The 20,710-nt window shown below is 35.6% G+C and overlaps 1 protein-coding gene across 15 annotated transcripts in view; it reads left to right on the plus strand.

Annotated features, from left to right (window-relative positions):
- SGCE (sarcoglycan epsilon) overlaps nucleotides 1-20,710 on the plus strand; it is a 71,383-nt gene that overhangs the window by 6,661 nt on the left and 44,012 nt on the right. For 4 of the 15 annotated variants that reach the window (XM_007982126.3, XM_007982124.3, XM_007982127.3 and 1 more), the window contains exons 2-3: nucleotides 10,173-10,280; nucleotides 19,819-19,941. The exons of 3 other annotated variants lie outside the window; for them this stretch is intronic. In XM_007982126.3, coding sequence (XP_007980317.1) covers nucleotides 10,173-10,280; nucleotides 19,819-19,941 — 231 coding nt within the window. Of the gene's footprint in view, nucleotides 1-4,975; nucleotides 5,038-10,172; nucleotides 10,281-19,818; nucleotides 19,942-20,710 lie in introns of all 15 variants that reach the window. 8 more of the 15 variants (XM_007982130.3, XM_007982129.3, XM_038004627.2 and 5 more) reach the window with 3 other exon arrangements.

Below are 20,710 nucleotides of genomic sequence, written 5' to 3' on the forward strand. Positions count from 1 at the left end.
GTTCATATTTCCAAGACAGAAAAGCTCAAAGATGAGTTTCTGGCTTGTCAACGCTCAGCTGGTCTACAGGCGGCTACTTGTAATTCCTTGAATGCAGTGCTTGCTTGCTCTGGCTCCGGCTCCCCTGCTTTGGAAGTAATAATCCCGTGTTTACATTTTAAAACTTAAAGACGTTACCTTAGGAAATAAATAGGTAGCCTCAAAACATTAGTTGCTGACATGATTATTGTTATATTCTTGGAAACAATATGTTAGTAAAAGCTACAGTGCTGTTTTCTTCTTTGGTCACTCTTTGGTAGAATTTTTTTTTTTTTGTATCTTCATCTAAGAATTTTTATGCAATGTTTATGCAGTAGCAGTTTAAGTACATTTTATTATTTAAAAACCTCTCGTGTTTAGCACATTTCACTTTGTATTTAATTGTCTTAGACTAATCAATTTTTTGGAATAGATCTTTGGCATCCTGTACCACGGGAATCGCCACGGCATCTGTTGTGACATGTATGCAGACTTTCTTTTCTGATAAATGAAGCCGCTCATTAAAAAAATGTATAGGAGTTAGGCAGTCTGGTATAAATTCTTTCCCATTCTTTAGCTTTTCACTCATTTGTCTGGTCACCACTTGAATTATTATGGAGATTTGGGGTTCAGTGCAAATTTGAAAGAAGAGATCACAGTAATTTTCTTACAGCAGTTAAAGTGGAATATTTGTAACCTATTTCTTCAGCAGTATGCATAGAAGGATAGTTGCTCTTTTACCCTGGAAAGCAAAATAAGAGAAAAAAATAGCACTGAGGTTTTTTATTTCTCCTTCTTAGCAAATTCATGTTTCTTGCTGTGCAGTAAAATGACATTGGCTTTTCTCTTCTATGAAATAGTTAATCAGTGTAGTACTTTTAACATCTTTCATTTTCTGTAGTTACAGGGTTGATTCTCATGAAACACCAGTACTGCAGAAGTAGAAACAGAACAGATTACTACACATGCTTATCAGAATTTGAAATGTACATTATTTTTTGTCTAACCATTTTACTGCTAGAAGTCTAGCTTACAGATATAATGATGAAGGTGCTCAAAGATACAGATAAGGATTTTTATTATAGTATTGATAATCATAATGAAAAAAACTAGAAAAAATCCTGGTTATATTTACTAATTAGTAATTCTTTTTTTTTTTTTTTTTTTTTTTGAGACAGAGTTTTGTTCTTGTTGCCCAGGCTGGAGTACAATGATGTGGTCTTGGCTCACTGCAACCTCCGCCTCCCGGGTTCAAGCGATTCTCCTGCCTCAGCCTTTCAAGTAGCTGGGATTACAGGCACCCGCCACCAGGCCCAGCTAATTTTTTGTATTTTTAGTAGAGACAGGGTTTCACCATGTTGGCCAGGCTGGTCTTGAACTCCTGACCTCAGGTGATCCTCCCACCTTGGCCTCCCAAAGTGTTGGGATTACAGGTGTGAGCCACCACACCTGGCCAGTAATTCCTTTATTCATTCATTTTTTTGAGTGTTGACTAGTTTTGAGACCCCATGCTGGATGCTGGGGAATACACAGCTCAGCTATCATGGAACTTTTTACACTACTGGGGTTGACAAAGGACAGGATTTTTTTTTTTTTTCAAGATTATTTGATTAATCAAACATTTACACATGTAAATGTACCCTTAAAACTATGATAAGTGCTACAAACATGACTAGAACTTGTAAGTAGAGGATTTGGCCGGATAGGGGGTTTAAGGAAGGCTTTTCCAAGGAAGCACTCAGATCTTAAGGATGAGTAAATATTAGTAAGGAGGGACGGTATATTTGAGGTAAAAGGAAGACCTCTGTAGAGGGCCTGGGGCAGGTTTAATATGGTAAACAGAAAGTGCTAAAAGACGTCCAGTGGAGTTGGAGCAGAAAGAGAAGGGTGAGCACAATGTTAAATGAGGCTAGTGAGGAGATCAAGGAACAAATTTTGCAGAACCTGGTAGACAGCCTTAAAGGGTTTAATCTTTATACTAAGAGCAATGGGAAAATCTTTGCAGGGATTTAACCAGGACATGATCAGATCTGCATTTCAAAAAGAGCACTTTAGCTGTTTGTGAGGAAAGGGTTGGAGGGGTCAGAATAGCTTGTTGTAGACTAGTTAGGCTCCTTTAGTAATTGAAGATAGAGATGATGACCTTGTGGGCTAGGGTGGTGATGGGGAGATGAAGATAGGAGAGATATTTTAGGGGGTAAAAAACAACAGGAGTGAGTGTTGCATTGAATTTGGTGCTAAGTTTGTCAGGAGAAGATTTCAAGGATGATTTCCAGATTTCTGTCATCTACGTGAGGACAGATGGTGGTGCCACACACAGGATGAAGAAGGCTCGAATAGGATCAGTTTTTAAGGGAAAGATTATGGGTCCTAGTTTGGACAAGCTTAGTTTGAGGTGATGATAAATAAATTATGATTGAGACACAGCAGAAAACGATGTAGCCTTAAAATGTGCTATCATGTAAACATGTTCAAGATATATTCTAAGTGAAAAAATGTGATCATATTATGCAAAAAAGAGCATGGTATGTGTTTTGTGTGTATACACATAGAATATGGAAAGATGCCAAGACGATTAAGAGTAGATACGCTAGGCAGTGACATTGGTGGGATGGCAACAGGGATATGAGAGAGAACGTTTATATTTTGTATCTTCCTGGTTATACTATTGGAATGTATCATAGTACAATGAGAATGTATGGATTTTTATAATTAAGAAAATTAATAACAATTTAAAGCAAACATCCAATATGAGAATATTTCTTCTTTAGAGGTTACTTAGTTGGAAAGATCATGAGTGTTGTTGTATTTTTTATTGTGAACAGAAATTTTTCCTGCAGCTTTATATCCCTAACCCAACAGCTCCTACACTTGGCTTTTTAATCCTTTTCCACTAGATTGCACTATTACACTAGATTTTACATTGCCTTTATACTGTTTTTTATTCTGCTTTTCACTAATTGTATTATTTTCACAATAGTCCAACATTGTGCAAATAAGGACATTAAATTGTAATGGTGCATGTAACTGTTGCTTATGTGCATTGTTTTTGTTAAAGTTTCCACTGGTGTTCCTGTTTCATCTGAGATATAGTACGGTTCCCATGAGTGGAAACCCAAACTTATCTTCTCTGGCTATTTGAGCAAAGGAGCAGAAAATACCAAGAGAAGTGAGGAACTTTCCCTTCTCCAATAACTATTCTGTCAAACCAACACTTCTTATATTGAACGTTTAACTTTCCACTCAATTTTGATATTGTGATTAATGCAGTTGAGTCTTGCTCACACATAACTTTTTGCTTTCGTTGCATTGTTTCCTCTAAATAAATATCTAAAAACTTTTGAGAGTCAGAATATAAATATCAATGTAATTCATATCTTATTACATCAGGCTTCCCTCAAAAGGGTTAAACTGCAGCCCTCAACTTGGCTGAGTGCAGAGAATGAGGACTGGCTGAGTTGCCATCTTTTTAGCCCTTGGGCAACCATGTAGGAGAGTTTGGTATGACTGTTGCCTCTTCTGAGTAGCCTCTACTGTTGACTCTATAATATATTTCTATAGAATATCATTTTTCACATGTGTCATGATTGTAGAAAAAGTGAGAGTGCTGTATTAAATGCCACCTGTAGTGATGACAGTTTTTTTTTTCATTTGAAGATGTGTTTTTAAAAATGATTGTATTTAAGGAAATCCAACATTTTCTTCAAATTAGATGAAGAGTAAATGTAATAATAGTTTTTATTTTGGGGGGACATCATTATATGCTAGGCATTCTTCTAAAGTTCTTAAATATATTATGTCATTTAATACTCAACAGTTTGTCGCTGATATGGGTACTGTTCTATTCCAGATGAGGCTCAGAGACATTGAGTAACTTGCCCAATGGACAAAAATTCGGATTTGAACCCAGACCCTGTGTCTGTAAAGATTGATGTTAAACACTACCTTTCTGCACTACAGTTTTATTTCACTCTAAAGTCTCTTATATCTAATTTTTTAGGTTCTTCTGGCATTCTTCATTTAAAGCCTTGCTGTAACATTTCTTTTTTATTTCACTCTAAAGTCTCTTATATCTAATTTTTTAGTTGCTTCTGGCATTCTTCATTTAAAGCCTTGTTGTGACATTTCTTTTAGGATTATCTTTTCCCAGCTCCTTTCAGAGGTTGGGGTAGACAGTCCTCCTCAGTAAAGCCATTTTTTTCCTCATAGGTTCCAAAACTTAAAGCTTTCTTCTTTCAACAAATTGTTTTTGTTCTTGTTTTGGTGCCTGTAGTACATGAGATTAATTTCCACTGCACAGCAATAGCATAGTAATGGTGATGGGAACTTTGGTTTTCTATGTGAAAAAATATATATAAATAAAAATGTATATATCATTTTGTGTAAGTACATTCTATGATTGCACAACAACAAAATCACCTAACAATGCATTTCTCAAAAAGTATCCCCATTATTAAGCAATGCATGACTGTATTTGGGGATAGTATTGATGTGTTCATGATATAGACTTTGCAGTCAGCCACGAAATGGGTTCAAAATTCAACTCTGCCACTTAGTAAACATAAGACCTGGGGTAAGTTAACATAATTTTCTTAAACTTGGTAGTCTCATTGTAAAATAGAGTGAATGCTACCTACTTCACATAGTCATTGTAAGGATTACATTAGTTAATATGTGTATAACCGTTAGTGTAGTATCCAGCACATTGTAGCTAAAGAAGAGAAGTAATAGTGAACTTACACTTTTTAGAGAGAAAAATATAAAAACAATGTTTCGGTGTATGAAACAATTTTAAAAGAAATAAGGAGAATTTCATAAAAGAAGGGAAGAGAAAAATGTAGAGGGTCAGGGAGCAACATAGCAACTTGGATGGGGATGGTAAGAGAAGGGAAGAGATGCAGGACACGTGAGCTATATAACTAACTTCTGAAAACAAAGTCTTCCATCCCCCTTACAGTGGAATATGAAAGAGACAGATGAAGTAGTGGACAGAGAAAGACTTGACAGTTTGGTTTTAAGGTGAGTATGATAATCAGATTAAATTTCATTTGGCATATCCTGCTGTTTACTTGGACAGTGATGTCTGAATAAGTTATTATTTATTATTTCCATTCCTTGATATTCTGATTAGCTCATCAGCAATCAGTCACTATTCACAGCTCTTCAATTACTTTTATTAAATAGCAATCCTCTCCTCCCCCAGTCAGCAAATTATTCAAGTTTGGGTAACAGTAATATCTCTTCAGAGATTGCTTGCCCCAGGTCAGATGAAATGTAGTTATGCTGCTAGAAGACTCAAAATGAATCATGGAATCTTAAGACAACCTAACTGTCGTATGGTTTCTAGGGAAGGTGAAGGCATGCCAGCCACCTTTGGATTAGGCTTTGATGATTTTAAAGGGGGAACGTTGAAAATATGATTAAATTATGTACAGTGATATCCTGGCTAATTGTGTGAATGCTTTCTTAGCTTGGGCTTTGTAAATGCAAGATACATATGATTCTTTGTTTCTGTGTTTATGAACCAGAGTAAAACTCACACCCAGATGTAATTGTAATGTAGATTACCATGAACCTGGTGAGCACAGTGGTGTTCTCTTCCTTTTAGGATTCCTGGGGATAGTCCAGTGTCTTTGGAGGAAGTTCAAGAACCAGTCTGTACAAGTCTGACATATCTTTACACATTAGATTTAATCTTGAAAAGTTGTAGGTAGGATAAATATTTTAAATATTGAGTCATATTTTTCCATTCTAGAGAAATTCATTCTCACATTAAAAAATGCATTGGTCCTTTCCTAATGAAAATTAAACTTTAAAATACTAGCCTTTTTCAATGAGTACTCTGTACTTGTCAATGTACAGAATACAATACTTTTCTATACAAGAAGTTAGTCAAGTGGATCCATGATATTGGACACACAATTAAAAATAAATAGTTATTTCCCTATTATTAAAGTTTCTCCCTCAATATGTGGGGCTTGGTTTAAGCACATCATTCGTGGCATCGTGTCTTGCCTTTAGTGATATTGCTTGGGGAGTAGAGCCATAAAACATTATCCTTTTATTGAGATTTATTGGACTTCAGTCTTCTGTGGTCAAAGTAGGACTTCATATGGATCAATACAAACTTTCAAAAAATGAATGTGCTCAAAAGCAGTGCTGGCCTTGAAATAGAGCAACGTCTGTGTGTTGTGTTTAAACTATTCTACCCTGCCTCTCTGTTTAAACAGTTGAGACACCAATTCAGTTTGCTTTTTGAATCCTGTAAAAGCCAACTAGGCTGCCCTTATACAGGACCTGGAAAGTATGAGCAATGATGCATTGATTCACTAGCCAAGGACATGTAGTGGTGTTAATTCTTATGCTGGGTTAGTCGGATTCTAAAAGCAAGGGTGTAAGAAAAAATTCCATAGACCTAAAGTTATCCTAATTAATCCTTTAAATCGCCCATAAGGTATAATATGTGTAGTTTTGTGTATAAAACTCTGAACAATAATTCTTATGCACAACATAGTCTGAGAACCACTGAGCTAGAATAAAGGAAGGAACAAAAGAGAAACTGTCTGGGCACTCAACCTGTTCTTTCTTTATGGTAACTACCCAGTTCATGGAGAAATGGAGAGTTCTATAGAGTGTCTGCTTGCCTGCAGGATTTACTTCATTATGCTTTAAGATTAAGCCCCTATAATCTTCAGACACATTAATAGATTGATTTGGTTTTGTAAGGATTGAATTAGACAGTATATGTGAAAGCACCTTGCTCAGGAGGTGGTGATGGGAAGCAGTTAAATCTAAATGTTGCTTGTCGTATCCACACATACATTGTTCTTTGGAACATTGTAGAGAATAATTTGTCCTTCTAGTTGGGATATTCCACTATCCAGCAAGGTCTTGTATGTTTTTGCAGATTGGCTGTATCTGTAAATCAGTTGGAGGTTGGAATGGGTAGGGTTTTCACTTCTAAAGTCAGCCCTACATTTGTTGCATATGTAACTCAGGTGATAGTTTATATTTCTTTGGGTTCTGTAATGGCTCTTCTGTCTTCTAGAGTTCACAGTTTTGTATGTGAATTACCTGACAGAACTGTGTAACCCACCTACCTAGACTCTCCATGGTGAAGTCATGAATATGTGTTTCAGAATTTTTTTACTATGTATATTTTGGGGGTACATGTGAATATTTTAGGGGAGCTGCCTATGTGATTCCTATGTAACTAGCATGTTGCTTTTGGAACATAGCCATCAGGAAAACCTTGGGGGTGGAGTATTTTGCCACAAAAGACTATTAATATTTTTGATCCTGTTTTAGCTTAAATTATTGGGAAATGCCTCCTGTATTATTCATCTAGATTTAAAAATACATAACTTCAGTTATTAAATAAATTAACCATTTATTAGAGAAATTCATTACATTGGTCATTTAGTAGATAAAATTAATATTCTTAATTTGATGTATTTTTAAAATTGAATGCAAATTAAGTAGCTTATTTTGGGGGGTGCTGTGGATTTTGATTTGTACTCCTAGGTAGCACTGACATGATCACCTGAAGTTTTGTTTGTTTTTAATAACCTGGGTTTAATAACTTTTTAAAATTTTAATTATGGATATGTAATAATTGTACATACATAAAGGGCACCTGTGACATTTTGATACAATCATCCAATGTGTAATGATTAAATTAGTAACCTCGGTTTTAGCTGGCTGCAGTGGTCTGAGCAGTGGTTGTAGTCCTAGCTACTTGGGAAGCTGAGGTAGGATGATTGCTTGAGCCCAGGAGTTCTAGTCCAGCCTGGGCAACATAGTGGACCCCATCTCTAAAAACACTACCACTACTACTACTAATAATAATCTGGGTTTTGAATTGTATTCTTTTCTCATTTTGAAGGGTGGATTTTTCATGAAGTTCAGATTTTTACTGGAAATTTAGTTTGAAAAGGAAATATGCCTTTTATCTCTGATTTATTAAGGTGGGGAGCTCCTTTAAAGTGAAGTTTGCTATACCCCACTAACTGTTGCTGTCTCCACTTTCCTTTCCCTTTCTCATGCCCAAAGCATTTTCCTTACTTCCATATGCTTTGTCCTACCCATTCTACCTTTTCTTGGATTGTATCTTATCAGTTATGCTCCTGTTCTTTATCCTTAATCTCTTTCTCCCCCCTTACATCTTTTCCTCTGTTTAGATACAAAATATGTCATCCCTATTAAAATAACCAACCTTCTGTCCACCTTGCCACTCTTCAGTCTATCATTTGACCTTTTTGCTTCCCTATTCTGACCAGTGTTCTTGAAAGATTAACTGTAATTTCTGCATCTATGTCTTGACCTTTTGCAGTTTGGTTTCTACTCTCACCACTTTATCAGAACTCCACTTTCAAGGAGTCACCAGTAACTTCTCACTTTTCAAATCTAGCAGTCTTTTGTAAACTCCCATCCTCTTTGACCTTTTTGCAGTAAGTGAGGATGTTGATCACACTCTCCTTCTTGACATGTCTCTTCCGTTCCGTTGGCTTATGTGACTCTTCAGACTTCATTTTTCAACCTCTGTGACTGCTTCTTTCTTCTTTCTTTGCTGAATCATCCTCTGCTTTTGATATGTTAATGTATTTATTAATATGTTGTTTTGCTTTTGCTATCCCTCTTCATTTTGAGCTTTCTTCCTTACCGCATGCCAGGTCCAGAAGCTAGGACAGGCTGGGTGTGGTGGCCCACACCTGTAATCCCAGCACTTTGGGAGGCCGAGGTGGGTGGATCACCCGAGGCCTGGAGTTCGAGACCAGCCTCAACTCCATCTCTACCAAAAATACAAAAATTAGCCAGGCATGGTGGTGCACGCCTGTAGTCCCAGCTACTCCAGAGGTTGATACCAGAGAATCTCTTGAACCCAGGAGGTGGTGGTTGCAGTGAGCCAAGATTGCGCCACTGTACACCAGCCGGGGCAACAGAGTGAGACTCCATCTCAAAAACAACAACAACAACAAAAACAAAAACAAACAAAACAAAACAAACACACAGAAGCTAGGACAAATCCCCTGGGCAATTCTTGGGCTGAACTGAATCCACAAGGAACTTACCTAAAGTAGCCCAATGGAGAATAGGATGGAGAGCCAATATTGTAATCAGAAAAAAATGGTGCCCAAATCTATCATGTCTAAAATGTAAGGGTGAAAAATCAGAGAGTAGACAGCAGATTGGCAGTTTGGATGATGAAAAATAGGATCAATGAATGGGTCAAGAACAGGAACATATATTTGCTCCAGATCACTTTCTATGTAAGAGCCTGATGTATGTGTTACCAGGGAATCACACTAGGGCTTTAGCTTCAATAATCATTTCTTTGGAGAAGAACTTTAAATCTGTATATGAAGCCCCATTACATTATCTTCTTCTCAAATCGTTTCACCTAGATATCCAACTAGTACCCTAAGTTTAACATATCCTGAATCAAATTAATCTTCTTTCTCTTGAAACTGACTTTTCTGAGGTTCCTAATGTATTGCTATTCTATGTCATTCTGGATAAAAACTTCAAAGGCATCTTTGATTTTCCTTTTATCCTTACACCTAGCAGTTTGAAAAAGTATTGTCAGTATTATCTCCATGTTGTTTGTAATTGGCACCACTTTTTATTTCCTTGTGCTTTACCCTGACTGCTATCTGACACTCTTGCAGTAGCCCCTATTTAGTATTCCTTAACCCCTATCCTAGTCATTGCTGCCAGTGTGAGGAAAATTCAACTGTGAATTTAAAAGTTACTTTAAACTTAACACAACATTCCTAGCCAGAGATAATTGCTGCCCCATCAGTGTTCTTATAGCACTTATGCTTTCTACCATTTGTGTGTATAATTACTATGATTTATTTTATATATATCTGTGTGTGTGTATGTATATATACACATATATATGTATATGTATATGTACATGAATTGCCAATCCCCATAGATTGTAAGCTTCTTCAGGGGCAAGAACTATGCCTTGGTTGTCTTGTATCCCCACATATTCCTTGTGTCAACATACAACAAATATTTGCTAACTAGAATTAAACAGTTAGCTGGGCTGGAAGGAATCTGATCCCAGTTAATTGTAGGTGATCTGTGATAGTCATTTTAACATGACATTAATTTCATTTTTTTGTACATTTTTTTATTCTGAAAAGCTTTTTTATTAAGCTGTGCTGATGGCATAAATGGAACAGTTAACTGGAAGACCAGACAGGCCAACAATTTTATTATCAGCAGAAAAATGGCTGCTGGGATGAAAGATGGTGAGTTTAGGTTGTAAATCTAAATCCCTTTGGGGGATCCAATTAAATGTCTGCTTCCAATAGTCTCTTCGCTTTTTTAGTCATGTGTGGCTTTTTGTTGTTGTTGTTGTTAGTCTGGAAAAATAAAATTTTGTTTTCCTAATCTGCTAAAACTTCTGATCCTCTGTGTTCTTAATCCATTATTTTTGAAGTCCTTTTCCTTGGCTTTGCCCTTTTTAAAGAAAAACTAAAAACCATTCCTATGTTTTTAACCTACTTTTATCCAGTCACTAGCTTGCCACTTATAAAAATTGTCCTACTGTAGTTACTATAACAAGTTATTTATAATATTGAAAAATGTGTATTTAACATTTATCATTTAAAACAGTATGTATGTAACCTTGGAGAAATAATCATAAAATATTTTGGCTAATTTTGGATGATTCTTGTTGCAAAACCAAATTGATATGTTTTGCTATTACTTAGTTGGCACTTGTTTTCTATTGGAAAGATGACTTGACCTGTAAATGACTGATTGATCCTTATAAGTTTTTCTTCTGTATCTATAAATGTGACCATCAGCAATATTCCAGGACTTTTGAAATAATGTATTTCATTAGGGAGAAAAGGTATTACTTAACAGTCAAAATATTAGTTGTTTTCAAAATATCAATTACCATTATGAACTTGCACTTAATATTTCTTTATATTTTTTGGCTTTATGATCCTTCACAGAAAGTATTAACTACATGTGTTCATGAACATTAGCAGAATAGTAGTTTATCTAATTTTGGAGCAACCAAAATGTCTATAAAAATAAGAGTAATGTTAAAATGTTTTCAAAAGAACAGTAATTTTACGTGATAAGATGATAATGCCAGATGAAACCTGCTGGGTACTTGTAGGATTGATTCCTGGCTTACCTCGTTTTGTTCATACATCTCTGAAGTTGGGTGTCACTAACTTTTTTATAGCTGGAACCAAATTATTCTTCAGCTGGAGTCTTTTTGCCCCAGATCTCTTTCACAATGGGACAAAGTTTCCCAGCATATTTTTTCTCAAGCGACTTTGAAACAAACCCACAATACCTGTGTATTTTTAAGGAATTTTCATTGCTAAGATCTGTAAGAAAACATACGTAGAGTTTCATACAAATAACTTCTCATGAAAAGATCACAAAAATTTGTTTTAAAAAGCACTAGACGCACTTGTTCCTGGACACAGGCCCATGATCTCATAGTTCTTTTCCCCACATTCTCTTTAGATATTGCCGTCAGATTCTCCCGTGTTCCTTCAAGGGAATCACCCCTGATTACACCCTTATCTGGCTGGTTTCTTGAGCAAGCTGAGAGCCATCGGCTTCTTTGACACAGTCACTCTTCCTTTTTTCTAATCTATTTTCTGGATATGGGTCCCCGGTGTCCTTCACTGTTGCAATCTGCACTGAGCTTCTGCTCTGTCATCTCCAAAGGACTTGGGACATGCCCTGGTTCCTTGTGCCTCACCTAGAATCTCTGAAGATTCTTCCTCTGGACTTCACATCATTTTTCACTAGATTGCAGTCATCCCTTTTCTTCAGTCTTTTCTCTTTAGCTTTGATCCCTGGAACCTCTATCCTCTCTGAGCATGCCTCTCTCTCACTGTTTGATTTGCCCAAAAAAAAAAAAAAAAAAAAAAAAAAACTCAACAGCTGCTACACTCAGCAGAGTCATCTATTATGGCGCTGTTCTCAGGGAAATGCATTTCAAGACCTTGACATATAGTGTCATCTAGAATCTCTAAGAGACGCCAGTCTCTTCCTGTTTCAAACTTCAGACTGTCATTGAACCTCACACTGATTTTCTCCTTGGAACCCTAGAGATAACTAGAGTTTTCAGAATAGAAATGATCACTCCATGTTGAATCTACTGAGGTAACGAGTTTAGGTTATAACATTCTCTTATTGCTTTAGTTTAGCTTGATCTCATCCTTTAGATTATTTTCCTTTCTTCTCATCCTATTTATATCCTATCTTTGTAGTTCTGAATTATCAAGATACCTTATACAGAGAGTAAGTTTTGTCAACTGTATGAGGAGAATTTTTTCATCACTTTTAAAATTATAATAACAAATACTAGTAGCTTGTATGGCAAGGCCATTTTAAATGCTGTCTCAGATATATAATGTTCTTTGAGATGTTCTTGACCATGAATCTCAGTCATCTGTTTTTGAAAATTTCAAGAAAGCACAAAAGATGATAGGTTCGTTTATATATAAAATAACTTTAACAAATGTATGTTTTGTGTAGTGCTTTTTTTTTTTTTTTTTTTGAGACGGAGTTTAGCTCTTGTTGCCCAGGCTGGGATGCAATGGTGTGATCTCAGCTCACTGCAACCTCCTCCTCCCGGGTTCAAGGGATTCTCCTGCCTCCTGAGTAGCCGGGATTATAGGCACCCACCACCATGCCCCGCTAATTGTTTTTTGTATTTTTAGTAGTAACAGGGTTTCACCATGTTGGCCAGGCTGGTCTTGAACTCCTCACCTCAGGTGATCTGCCCGCCTCAGCCTCCCAATGTGTTGGGATTACAGGCGTGAGCCACTGGGCCCAGCAAAGAATATTCCAATTCTTAGCTAAAGTGGTAGGATGGTACTTCTTCTGTAAATAGGATTCCAAGGAATTTGAACGCCTTGGAACAACACTTTTGACATCATTCTACCTCAGCACCCAGTAAGTGATTACAAAAGTAATGAAGAATACTCCAGATACGGACTATGGAATCTCTTCTTTTTTTCCCTGGAATGGGAGTAGGGGACCTACTTGAGCAAGCTGAGGGCCATCAGCTTCTTCAACACACCCTTCCTTTTTTCTGTTTTCTTGTTATGGGTTCCATAGGCTTGAAGCAGTCACTTAGTCCCTCTAGGTTCAATTTTGTTATCTATAAAATAGATAATAGAGAGACTGAACTCTCCAGGAGAGCAAATGCATGCAAACTCTGATTGTTAGTAACTGTCAGGAATCCTGGGTTGAGTAGGAGGCAGAGGCCATATGCAGGTAGGAAATAATGTTACGATCTGTCTCTTAATAAAGAAATATATTTGGCATGCCCAGACACGATGACATATAAAGCTCTTTTCAATGTAGCATACTATGACACTAAGCTTATTGATCACCAATTAACAATGGTATGGAACCTTTTTCCAACTGACATTTAAAAAACACACACACATGAAATCACATAATAATCAGGATGTTTAGTTCCAGTTTGGAAGTCAGTGGTTTTAGTTGGGAAAAAAATATCATGAAGAAACTCTTCTGCTTTTTTGTAGAAGATTCAAGTAATAGTTTCCTCTCCTACTTCATGTAAAGAAAAGTGGCCATATCTCTTAGAGAAATGAAGTTTACAAAGACACTGTAATGCCTTCCCAGTGATGGATTCCACAGCCAAGGCATGGACTATCTGTGACTGAAAAAAAACAATAGCTGGCCAATGCCAGATGAATGGCCTGCAGTACTTTGATGTTGAGTGAATTCAAAGGTGAAGGGCAGACTGCTGAGAAAAGCTTTTGATTCAAAGCCAACATTCATAAAGTTGTATTGATAAAACACAAGGTAAATCTTAGTGAGAAAAACAAAAACAAAAACAGGTTGTGTAACTGGCTGGATATTGATATCTCTTAAAATATTTCTCTGCAGCAATTATCTGGTTTAATAATTAAATTTCAATTTGACTGTAGTAACATGTTAAAAAATAAATTAGAAAGGAATCCATAAATGTATCAGGCTATGCAAACCTTGAAATGAGTTCTTTTGATGCAGAGACAGCAAGTGAGATTTGCCTCTTGTAATCAATTTCTGTGTGTACAGGGACTCTGAATCTCATAAAGAGTTTTTAGATGTTAAAACTATAAAATATGAGACAAGAAGTATTATTTTTTGTCAGTACTTAACATTTTTAATTATCAGGGATGACCATACCTAGTTGCTTAGGCAACAATTTATTTAAAAGATACGCAGATCGGTGGCTATTTAGTACTCTCTTTATATCCTCAACATACCTTAAAACCTTCTTAATTATTCTTATCCAAAAATTTTTTTTAGATAATACTTACTGTTAAGGCAATATTTAAACTAAGTTCAAATTGCTTAAACAACTAATTTCCCAGCTGTGAAATATATACTATCATATTTAAGTAATTTGAACCGAGTTAAAACACCTTTGTGATGCTTGCCCCCACTGAATAGCTTCCATCTTCAAACTCTTCATGTGAGAAACAAATTGATAAAATTGAAATGCTTTTAGAAATAGACTTTAATTGCTTATTAATAAGTTACTTATTAATTATATTGTTTTATAGTATCTTAGGCTGATTTTGCTATAACTAAGGGCAATATATCATTTAATTCATAGATCTCTTTGTTTAAATTATGCAGTGTATTTCCCACACATCGAATATGTAAGTAATTATTTTATAAAACGCATTCAATCCATTTTTTATTTGACAGTTCATGGTTATGTAATATATGGGTTGAATTAAGAGTTTCAATTGTACACCTATTTATTTGTGAATGTATTTTATAATAGAGTTTCTGCTGCCATCGCCTTAAGTAATGGCTCTCTCTCAAGTATAGTAAGATCATCTATTCAGAAGTGTACTGCGTCAACTAAGAACCAGGAAATACGCCACAAAAGAGTCTTTCAGCAGCCAAAATAGATGCTGCGAATGCAGGCTCCTGTCTTTTACATCTAGCAGAGCCCTATGTGCGTTAAACAGTACGCATTTGCTTTTACTTTAATGCGCAACCCTGCCTCATTTGGTAGTCTGGTTTCTAAACCTGTAGCTGATTAATAACAGCAAATTAGAGGGGATAGAGAAGCTGCTACAGGAAACATACTGATAGCAATGAGAAATGACAGCTGACAACTTGTCTACAAAAGATAAAACAAATCTGTAAAACACACAGCCTTAAAAAGCATTAGCAGACTGGGACCCACAGTATGATCAGTAAATGACAAGGCAACCAGACAGTCCACACGGGTATCACCGTATAATAGAGCAGAGTGCAACAATTGATGTACAAAATGATGATCTTGTACCGTCATGAAAAAGAATCAACTGCAGAGTACTTCAGAAAAATCAGCTCCATGGAACAATTCATTTCATGGGGTTCTGGAAAATTGAGATTTTACTAGATCCTTGTAAACCTTAAAAATTAGAAAATGATGTTATAAATGGACATTTTAAAGTGATTAATTTATTAATAAAGCATCTGTAAGAGAGACCTAAACATACTGGCTACCTAATAAAAGTCACCTGGACATAAATATCGACACTACTTTATGACTTTCTTCTCAAAGATTTCACAAGAGAGATGACTTTAAGATTTAAAACTAGCTCAGACTTGCAGGGTCTTATACTCAGTGGTTATTTTATCTTTATAGCCATGTAATTGTTCTTGGTGATGCAGAAAAAGGGCTGGCAAGTGTTCTCTGGACATTTTTGTAGCGAAGGGGCTATGTGTGTGCCTGTGCTTATGCATATGCCATTAAGAATAATCGTTGTGAGAATTGTGAAGTTATGTGCTGTGGATTCATTAGCAACATACCATCATAATATTTTCAAAATTTAATGTTTACTAAATACGTTCAAACTTGCTTTGAAGGTAATTGTACTAAGCACACATGCACACCCTAATATTTTCATTATGGAGAGAGAAAGTTTCCACTGGACTATTAGTAAAGGAAAACAAGACATTGTTTAGCTTGCATGAGGTCCCAGTTTTTTTTGCTACTGCTATCATGGTCTGTTATTTGATTCTGGGCTCTGTGCTGTCACATAATATACAGTTGTTGAAATGGCTGCAGATTCTATACCTGTGAATGAAACATACAGATAACAGTTTTGTGAACAAAGTTTTGATAACACGGTGATGAGAGACATTGGGGCTATGTTTAGGGAGAGCGAGATAATGATCCCAGCTACTTGCTTACATACCCTTTTGGCTGTCTCTACTCAGATATGTAATTATTACTTTTAAAATTCTGTTCCTTATGACTACCTGTCTTTAGAAGTTTTTAATCTTTGTAAATCTAGCTATCCTTGCTATTTGGAGATGGTGTTTTTGACCTCTTGTCGGTTGGACTTTTGGTTTCATTGTTTTTCCCATTACTGGTGATAGAATTGCATGGATTTAACCACCCATAGGTTTCCAGTTTCATTTATATCTAGTGGCATATGTTTGCAGAGGTAATGGATTTGCAGCCGTAGAAGATTGCAAAACCATGCGATACACAGAGAGGCCAGACCCTGTTACCTTGGCTTAATTAGCATGGCACTGTACACATGTATATTTCAGAGTTTAGATCTTAGTGTTGTGGATTCTTAGAGTGTTTAAATTTGATTTTCAAGACTTGCTCTTAAGGAAAACAACATGCTTTAAGCTTATGGTTTGTGAGTACTGCCTAGGCATATGTGAGTGCAACATGTGTTAACTGTTAGTAATAGCCTCTGTGGGTGTTGGAGCAGACCCCATCAGCTTTATTTATATGGCTCATGTTTAGAACAAGAACCTACAGCTTCGAATTCTCTGTGTCATTTGTTATTTTTGAAAGGAAGCATAGGTGTAAATACTGCCCAAATTGCCTCTGTTGAAGAGCTATTTGTTTTGCAAGTAACAAATGCGAAAGGGAAAGGCAAAGGGCACTGCTCTAAAATGTTGTGTGGGTGCCTGTAATTTAAACTGATGCTACAGAAAGGAAGTATTATTTTTACAAACAAAACATAGTGGCTTAGTCATTTTCCATTTCTAGATGATGAATGTGTCATACATCTGTATCATGTTTTTCTCAAAGTGAATGGCATACTATACTTAAAGTGAAGCAGCCTTTACTGTGGAGTTGCCAAGGTAACTGACCAGCAAGTATGCAGTTCAGCAGATTGCTGAAAGGCAATTGAGTACACATGAATAAAGAAATGTGCTTGTCATCTTCAAACCCAGGAGGGCCATGGTAGATTGTGTCTTGGCTCTGTAGATCGCAGAAATGTTTTTTATAAAAGCAGAAACTGAGATGTTCTATGCAAGTTCTTGAAGTGAGATGATATGGAGTGGCAGGTACCCTTTCTTTAATGGTTCCACTTCACTACCTGTGGAGGGCAATGTAGAAAATGGAATCATTTCAGTATTATTTAATATGAACAACCTTTCATTTTGCTTTGTAAGCTAGCTTTTACCACCTTATAGCAGCAAATACTAAGGGAGACTATTAGTTTATAATGTCAATGAAGGATGATAATCTACAGAATGCTACCTCTGTAAGTATTATATATATTTAGTTCACTAATAGGAAACTTGTGTTTGCCTCTGCCGTACTTTGTATTAGAACGTACGTATCCATTCCATAGGCATTGATACAATTATTCAAATATACCAGACTCTCTTCTAGCTGCCGAGAAAAATAGCATGGTAAATAAAACTTAGTGCTGTACTTCAAGGTATTTTTAATCTCTAGAAAGAATAAATTAGATAATTAGATAAACTCCAAAGAGATTCCTTTAGATTATTTGAAATGTTCTCTGCTTGGGATGTAAGGTTGTGATCCTGAATTTAAATACTTTGATATATAGAGTGAAATGACTTCTTAGCAGGAGTTCAAAACTCCCTATTTTGACTCTTCTTTTCTTCCCAGTTTTGCCTCCCCCTACCTTAAATTTACCCCAGGATCCAGCATTACTGGCTTAATTCCCTTCCCTGAAAGGCCCCCACAGTATCCAGTATTGCATGTTGCACATATGTTCACTGCTGAATTGCCGAAATTCCACATCTCTGAGTTTCAGAATCCTACTACTGTAGTACTTGAGGAGCCATATTGAATTCCACTTCTTCCATAAATCTTTTCCGAATCTGTCTAACTTTAATTGCTCCTCCCGTATTTCCAGGTGTTGCCAAAGCAGTTTTACCTCTGGGATAATACCTAGTTAGGTGGATGTTGGTCTCCCAAACCAGATGGTGAACTCCTGGAAAGCAGTGGCAGGGTCTCTTTCATCTTCATATTCCCCATAGCACCTCACATTCAGGGTACATTGTGGTATCAAACTGGTAAAAAAAAAAAAAAAAAAAGTATAGAATTCTCATCTTTACTATTTTTCTGTGCTTCCTTCATTCTTGTTTTGGGGAATGGGATTATTCCTGCTGGTAAGTACATTGTTCTTGAGTAGAAGTTGGGTACTGTAAATGCCACGGGGGAAGATCACTTATGAATACTAGTACAAAACAAATCAGGAAAGAATAGATCTCTCTACATACCTAGTTTAAACATAACTTGTAGCTTCCTTCCCTCTGTTACACAGCCTTTGAAGTTATGTTTTTAGTAGTAAAGCTGTAGATATATGAAGCTACAAGCCAAATATTTTAGCTCAGCTCCCCCTTTCTGGCAGCTATCCACTCAACTGCAGGGACAAGTTTTTACAGATAAAGAAACATTTTGTAGGAGTTTTTATTTTTGTGCTGAAAAATGTAGTTCAGTGATCTTGCTATCTAAGGCTTTTAGTAAGTTGTGAGCTTGGAGTGAGCAGCCTTGGGGTTCTTAAGGTTAATTACCATATTTACAAATCCATCAGTGACTTAAAAGAAAGAACTGGCTTGATAGGGTTAATCTATCTAAAAATTGCAGCCACTAGCCAATCAGGAAAATAGAAACTCAAAAGAGATTGTAGACGTGATGAGAGTAACGGCAATAATGTGTTAGTGGAGAAGATGCTATCAGAGCAAAAACAATAGGTGGAAACTAATCAAAATAATTGACCATTTTAATGTACTCACATCGTATGTCTTAAGTAACTGGTAAATCATGAAATTTACGTATTTCACTTCAATAAATTATTTGGCCTGAATTTTATTATGTAATTGTTATTGCTTATTTAGGATGCAGCATAATATAATAGATTATATTGTTTGAATTACTAAATATCAAGATCAGGGAAAATTGAATAAATCATGTCTATGAGGGATGTGAGGAATGAATTCCCAGAAAAAGTATCCAATGCATTTTTGTAAGTATACATAAAAACCACATTATACCTATTGATAGTGTTATATAGTCTGACATGCTTTGCCTAGAAAACAATTAGTATAGTATGGATTCTTACCACTTAAAAATTACTCTGTGTACTTTGCTTTAAAAAAAAGGAAAGAAGAAAAACATCTGAAGCAATTTTGTAGCTGGTCAGTTCTTATGATGTATTTTGTTGGTAATAACCTCAAATAAAAAAGAAATTACCAAAAAGATATTTTGGATAGCATGATTATTTAATAACGGTGTAAAATATCAAATGTGCATAATTTTGTCTATGTAGTGTTTGAGAAGCCTGTAAACACAAATCAAAAGAATTTTTTTCCCGTTTTGTCCTGAAATCACTTCCATTTAAAACAAATTGTTATTAACAGTTTCCTTGCATGTTGCTTCAGTTTTTCCAGAAATGTCTACATAGTGAGACCCCTCTTTATAAAGAGTGTAAGCTGAATTATCAAGGTCATATCTCATTATTTGTCTTTCTGTTACTTATCTTTCCTCTTTGTTTTCAGTGTACACTATTTTCTCCAAGGTACACTCCGATCGGAATGTATACCCATCAGCAGGTGTCCTCTTTGTTCATGTTTTGGAAAGAGAATATTTTAAGGGGGAATTTCCACCTTACCCAAAACCTGGTATGTTCTTTGTGAGGAGAAAAAAAGTAGTTAACGCACTAAATTTTTTGTTTAATTTGCATAATCTAGACATATATGATAAAATATCATTAACATTAATTCAAATGGTCTAAATGTGATAAATTGTTGTAGGACATTTCTCATTTTCAGATTAGAAATTTAATTACAGACAAAAATAATTTATTTTTGAATGTTAAAGAAACCATATTTCTGGATTCTCAGTCTTGAGTTTTATGTCTCTGACAAGTGATCTACCTATATTCACATGGAAATAATTATAGCTGTAAACTTACGATTTTCTATATTAAGACCTAGATTCTCACATAGTACTTTCATTTTTGGAAAACTATACATATGTTGTAGAGAAGAATGAAAAATGGCATTAGGTAAGAGCTTTTAAAAAACTTTTACAATAGGATATAATTTCATATAACTCCTTAATAATATTATGGAGATTAATTTTTCCTTTTAAGTGATACCAATTCTGAAATCTTATTTAATTCACTACTGGCTTAAATATGTTATTTTGAATGATCATAAATGCCATCAAATTAACGAAGGTATACAAAGAATAGCAAGAGAAAACATATCGTTATAACTCTTCCTTAAGCAGAAAATAAAAGCAAATTTTATGAAAATTGTATTGTATAAGAATGTTTTTAGCATTAGAATTGATATAACTATTCTTTTTGAAGATTATATGATGAATACTGTACCTGAAAACTCTCCCACAATATAGTTAACCATGTTCCTAATAGTATTCAAGAAG

The sequence above is a fragment of the Chlorocebus sabaeus genome, chromosome 21, assembly GCF_047675955.1.
Source record: "Chlorocebus sabaeus isolate Y175 chromosome 21, mChlSab1.0.hap1, whole genome shotgun sequence".
Lineage (NCBI taxonomy): Eukaryota > Metazoa > Chordata > Mammalia > Primates > Cercopithecidae > Chlorocebus > Chlorocebus sabaeus.